This window comes from Oryza glaberrima, chromosome 1 (genome assembly GCF_000147395.1).
Source record: "Oryza glaberrima chromosome 1, OglaRS2, whole genome shotgun sequence".
NCBI lineage: Eukaryota > Viridiplantae > Streptophyta > Magnoliopsida > Poales > Poaceae > Oryza > Oryza glaberrima.
Window position 1 is genome coordinate 24,284,255 of NC_068326.1, and position 6,605 is coordinate 24,290,859.

At 42.7% G+C, this 6,605-nt stretch overlaps 1 protein-coding gene across 1 annotated transcript; it reads left to right on the top strand.

Moving 5' to 3' along the window:
- Positions 1-348: 348 nt before the first annotated feature.
- On the top strand, positions 349-5,979 carry LOC127760858 (probable plastid-lipid-associated protein 14, chloroplastic). The gene is made up of 13 exons (XM_052285181.1): positions 349-655; positions 752-795; positions 871-949; positions 1,034-1,156; positions 1,512-1,694; positions 1,774-1,860; positions 3,361-3,467; positions 3,599-3,686; positions 4,017-4,097; positions 4,195-4,271; positions 4,395-4,530; positions 4,760-4,822; positions 5,195-5,979. The coding sequence occupies exons 1-13, from the start codon at positions 398-400 to the stop codon at positions 5,819-5,821; spliced, it is 1,953 nt and encodes a 650-aa protein (XP_052141141.1). The 5' UTR covers positions 349-397; the 3' UTR covers positions 5,822-5,979.
- Positions 5,980-6,605: the final 626 nt, after the last annotated feature.

The following is a 6,605-nucleotide window of genomic DNA, read 5'->3' on the forward strand; positions in this document are numbered from 1 at the left end:
TTCATACTCGACAGCTACAGTCAACCGCAAAGAACGGCGATTAACTAGACAGTGGACACAGACCGGTGGACCGCTCGACTCCAATGCTCCCCCTCGCCCCGTCCACCTGGCGCAACACGACGTACGCCGCCCGGCGCACGGCCGAGCTGGTGCACCGCGCCCCCCAAAAAAATCGCGCCCCACGCACGGCCGCACGGTCGCTGCCGCCGCGCGGCCTGAGGCCGACGCGCGCCGAGCTCATGGCTGCTACGTCCCCGCACGCAACCGCCTCGCGCCCCCTCTTCCTCTTCTTAACCCCCCCGCCTCCTCCCCACTCCACACCTCCTCGCTGCCCAGCCACCGCCGCCCTCCCGTCCCGCGGAGCCGACGACGGTGACCGCCGACGACCCCACCCGCGATGCCTGTCGTCGCGGCCGCCGCCGCCGCCGTCGCCGCCCGACCGACCGGGGCTGGCCCCGCGCGCCCCTTGCGCGGCGGCGTGTCCGCGCGCCCGTGCCGGCGGCGGGGGTTCCGGGCGGAGGCGAGCTCGTCGGCGTCAACGCCCGCGCCGGTGGCGGCGGATGAGGGGGCAGGAGCGGGGCCGTGCCCCGTCGTCAGGTTCGAGATGGGCGACTTCGACGTCGCTGACCGCGTCAGCGTCGGGCTCCACGGGCGGGTGGGTTCTCCGCACCCCCCCACGGATTCGGTTTCCTACTAGTGAATTTTGCTGTGTTGTTGCTCGTGTGTGGTGAATTTCTGCTCCGTGCTGCAGTCGGACGAGATGATCTTCGAGGCCACGGTGCGCGATCCGAGCAGGTTGGTGGCATGGAGCAAATCAGGTAGTGCGAATTCGTTGGATCGATGCTCATTTGTTCTGATTTTGGTGCTCAGTGAGCTGTACGGTTCGACGGTGGTGCTGCGGCAGCTGATGAGCTTTCAGGCGAAGCGCAGGGGCCGGCGCGCGCTGGAGGTGGGTGCTCTTCTCACTAGAATTTTTTGTGAGCTGGAATTAATGCGCGTGTGGTTGAGCTCGAGTGGGTTTCTGTGATCACAGGTGCTGAAGAAGCTGGCTCGCCGACAGATGATGTACCACTCTTACGCGATGCAGGTCCATGGATATGTTACTCCAGGCAATGACGTGGAGCAGGACGATGGATCCTTCATCCTGGTGCACGGGGTTAGAGTTTCTGTCTTTACTTCCTTCAGCTGATTGGGTTAAGATAAATGTGGCAGTATCATTTTCAGGTCTCACAATTGGGGGGGTCTGGATTAATTATGCAGTCCTTTTCATGTCAGGGATGGGTTTAGTACGATTGTACGAATCTGGATGTAACCACCACATCAGGCTTTCTATTTCTTGCAACTAAAACACCTGAAGTTATTCTTGAGTATTTTCACTTGGCCTTTTAAGGCGGTCTAGGTTTCTAATGGCCAGAAAAAAGTACTTTAAGAGGGGCAAAAGTACTCTTTTCCCTGAAACTAATATAGGTACTGTGTTTTTATCGGTTTTTATTTTTGAATTAACTTTTCAGTACCATGGGAGTTACTCTTTGCGCCACTGGTTGCAACTCTCTGATTGGCTTCCAACCTTAGAAGCAACATTAGCGTTGGATGAGGAACAAGTTAGGAGGGTAGGTGATGATTCAGTAGGAGGACCTGCTGTAACCCGGCAGCTACGTCTAATCAGGATATTGATGAGAGACCTTCTGATTGGTGTAAGCTTCAAAGTTTTTAAAGTTTTCACGTATCCTCAGTTACTGGTAGATCTGGATTTGAAGATGCTCATTGATGCAGGTGAATTATCTGCATAGCCATGGGCTAGCACATACTGAGCTTAGATTGGAGAATGTTCATGTAAGCCCAATAGACAAACATGTTAAAGTAAGTAACCTTTTCTTATGTTCTTGTTGACATAAGTGATAAGTTTGTTCTCTCTTTGCTATTATGCCTAGTAGTTTATTTATGGCATTAATAAATATTTGCTGTTTTTAATGCAATATAGCTGAACACTTGAAGATACATTCGTCTTTTAGTGTGAAGCATGATTGTGCACCAGCACGTGGTCACTAGATCTCTGGCATGTCTGAATGATATTTCATAGTTCCAATTTAATATGTTCTCAAAACACTGATATGCTAAAATAACCAAGACTTTAGTTTCACCATGCGGTTTGATGTATGGTTGTATGAACATATAAACTGTGTCATCCTGTTCAGTGTAGTGAGCTGAATCATGCATATGAATGCAATCTCCTAAATGCTAAGAACAGCACTCCAATCTTGTGCATGTTAGCAATTGACCAGTAATGTTTGACTGTTCTTAGTTGAGGTATTAGGTTTTTATGTTAGTATCATCGACTCTCAAGTGCCAGCTTTTGCTGATTATTACAGCTGAAGCTTGGAAGGCCACTGGACACTAAATAATTGCCATGTGAATTGCAGAACTCTCTTTACTCTTTTATGTCTTTCTGCAGTTTTAATTATTGACAAGTGACAAATACACAACTGCATTCTAGAGTCTAGCCAAGCTAGGAGGGTGTCTCTCTGCGAGTTACAATACTCAAAGCTATTTGGCAAATTCAATATATAATTAGAACAAATACTGTATGTAGATGTTGGATTGAGCTAAATTATCAGCATTGTTGAAAAATCATACTGTGATATTTGTCTGTGTTTTACATTATTTTGTATTTCGCAGACTTATTTCATATTTACACTGCCCAGTGAATAAATAATCCAGTTTATGGTTAAGAAAAGATTCTTAAATTCATATATAGTAAACAGTTAAATTATCATAAATTTGGTTTGACTAATGGAAATTTCACAAAGGTGTATCACTTTTGTTCAGTGAACAATATTCCCATCATTGAACTATTGGATTAGAAATGCTAGTACCATATGTTTGGCACAATCTCTGTATGACATTGTTTTAAGTATGTTGGTGTACAAAAACGCACTTATATCACTTGCATTCATAACATTAAGCTAGCAAATATTCTATTCAAAATAAACCATAAAGTTAATGTTCAGCACTAAGGCCCCGTTCGATCTCCACCTGGAGATAAATTTTTATGGCACGCAAAACGAGAAACCTCATTAGCACATGATTAATTAAGTATTAACTATTATAAATTTGAAAAATAGATTTATTTGTTTTTTAAACAACTTCTATATAGAAACTTTTAAAATAATAGCGTGCTAAAAGAAAACGAGGAAGTTGAAGTTTGGAGTTGAAGAATAGAATAGGTCCTAAGTCAATGCCCAGTAAACCCCTGTGTGTCTGAAAGTTGTCATGTGCATTCCATTTGTCCCTTTATCCTGTTGCTATGTTTTTATGCAACCTCACATGGTTGACCTTTTTCCATGGTTTCTAACTTTTTAGGTTGGTATTCTTGGGAATGCTGTTGATTTTCATGACAATGATCCTAGAAATAGCACATTAGCAAGTAATGATGAAAGGAGAAAAATGATGATTGCATTTGACATGAGGTACTTAAGTGCAAGCTGGAAAATTATATTTGCATTCACTCTACTGTTTTGTAGACAGTGAAGCAGTGCATAAAGATCATGAACTGATATATGCTATAACTTAGAAGTTTGATTTATTTTTTGTTCCTTAGATGTGTTGGCTTTATCATGGCAAAGATGGTTCTGAGAGAGCTAATGGATTCTTCTACTTTCCTAAAATTCAAGTCATTCTTGACAAAGGTGCGTTTTGTGCATCCTTTGCATCCTCTATGTTCCTATCCTTAATGTTGTAAAGGTATAATGTTTGTCAGAATCCAACAAGATAATATAGGTTTGTCGTAAAGGTATATGGTAGTAATAACTAATTAGGGAAATACTATCCTGAGCAAATGAATACTGAATAGTCAACCTAATGAAAAGCCAGAATCCGTTTTACAAATCATAGTTATTCCTGTTCAGGATTACTTGCCATATGCTAATACATCTGGTTTTGATTTCTTTGAAGTTTTGAGCAGCTTTAGTGGCAAAACTAAAAAGAATGATTTCCATGATTGGTATCCTCTACTGCAGGGAGATGACCCAGCATGTCTGCGTGAGTTCCTTTTACCTATTCTGTGCCGAAATTCTCCATCCGGGAATATTGGTCTGCAGGTGAAGAATTGTGTTTCTTCTAATTTATTGGCATTCCATTTCTTGGAGCTATCTGATATTCTATTTGTGATTTATGAATTATTTCCTTTTGTTTTAGATGCTTGATCGACAATGGGGTGCTGGTTGGAATCTTTTGGCGTTATTGCTGGCAACAAAACCTGACAAAAGGATAAGGTAAGATTATTCACTGCTGTTAGTACTTCCACAAGCAAAACATTGCAAAATTTGATAAATGTTTGCTATTTATTGGACATCTGAGATTTGCATTTTTATTCTGTTGTTCCAATTAATATGCAGTTGTGTGGATGCATTGAGGCACCCCTTCCTTTGTGGACCTAAATGGCGCATAAATCCATCAGTTGATGTCATACGGTGGGGCTTGGGTTCTACTGCTGTCCGCATGGCTGAAGATTATATTTATGGACAGCATCAGGTATTAACTCTATGCACATGTATTAATCAAGCTGCATACCATGTTCTCATCTATAAATCTTGTTTAAAGGCTTGAGCTTCCACCCACTTAGAAACTGGCATATTTTTAATGAAGCTTACATTTTAACAATCAAACTTCTACTTTGTATCATCTGATAGCTCCTAATTTTCATGAGGACTTGTGGTGGCACCCCAAGGTACTCATAAAGTTCGTTTTTCCATGTTTACAGCGTAGACGATTAGCATATTTTGTTGAATTGATGGAGGTGCTAAACCCTAATCCAAGAACAGAGGTAACTTCGTCCTGTTCCAAGTCCTGATAAAAAGAATCCAGTGTGATTGAACTTTGTTTTGAGATGATTGTGTAGCTGAGTTTCTTTTTCTTTTGCTATGACAGCTGAAATTAATTGTTTCCATATCTTGAATTCAATTATTGTTAGCGTTGATGCTATGAATTCACTTGATCTTTCTGTCTATGGTGTCATCAATATTAGGTGGAAAGATATAATATCTTTTGTATTTCCTATTTTGTTTGTTGCAGGATAGATATGGTTCTTATTGTCAGTCCATTTTCAGAACATATATTTTCTTATTCTTTTCAAGTTCATGTTCTTCTCTTCCAAAACATAATATATTTTAATTTCCTTTTGCTTTTATTCACTCAGAACTGGCTTAACATCCTACCTGGTCACTGGCGTCTCTTATACTGTACTGGAAGGCACATCGGTCTAACACTTCGTCAGCCTTCTCCGAGAATCCTCATCACTGATGTGTTTCTCACATTTGCACAAACTTCAGACTCCATTGATCCTGTGTTCTCTCTGACCTCAGACATTGGTTTCAAAATTATGGCAGAATCTGATTGGCCTCATGACAAATCTGGTAGCGAAGGAACATTATCTGTTACCTCATCTGCGAGGATAGCAACTGGAAGAATTTATATTCACGAACAGGATGGTGATGATAGTAGGGTTGCATCTTCAAGATCTTCTAGGAGATACCTTCGTGGTAAGTGGAGAAAAGTTTCAAAAATGAAAGAGCTGCCTGCTAGCCTCCCCACAGTAAACATTACCATGGATGAACTCGATGTATCAATGAGCTGCAGCTCGACTTTAAATGTCAGTTCTGCGCAGAAGGTGCTGCAAGAGATCCGCACTCAGACCCCGCCAGAAATGTTTGATTTATCAAAAATTGTTTGTGGGACATACGTTGATGCAAGGTTGATGATTCTTCGTGGTGTTAACGGGTCCGCGTTATTTTTCACCAGATCAAATTCTAGAGCTGATTCCTGACGATAATCAGTGAAGCTTGTAACCAATATTCTTTGGGTGTACATTCTTTGTATTTCTAGCTGTACATTATTCATAACTAGCAAATGTAAATAATAGAGTGTAAGCTAAATCTGTCAGTCATCCTTCCGAATCAGGAGAGAAATATGTTGCCGCTTTATTATTTGATCTTGGAAAATGAGTAAATGACGAATTGACGATCTGTACAGCAGAGTCCAGGGTGGAAGCATAAAGAGGGTTCCAAGTTCCAATTCTCAATCAGAACTCGAGCATGCAGACGAAGGAGATGGCCAAGCGAAGGCGCAGTCCACTGCTGTCAACCTGTGATGCGTGCCTCAGCCATCAAATCCCGGTCGCCATGTTTTAAGGCTCCAGCTTCGATGTCATCCTCTCTTGCCTCGTCCTTCGGTTCTTCCTGTAGGCAAGCGAGCACGGCGGTGCTTCTCCTCATTTCAGTATTTCTTGCAGAAATTTGGGATCATGCTATCGGAAAAAAAAGTGATTTGGAATATCATCATTTCAATTGGAGTTAGTTAAAATACCACTCTAAACTAGACCATCTACGCCGGAAAACCATCGTCGACAATAATTATCCTTTAGGTTGTTCTTCTTCCTCCCTCCAACACCGGAAGAGCTAGTCCATGGTCACTGTGCATTTTGGCCACCACCAGCTTATTGCCTCCTTGCACATCGACTAACCTCCACTCCCTCTATGTCACAACTGTCGTGCTCTCCTACTTTGCGTAGGGCCACCTGTCGCTCCCGCGGTGCTCCAGGACTTCTCCTT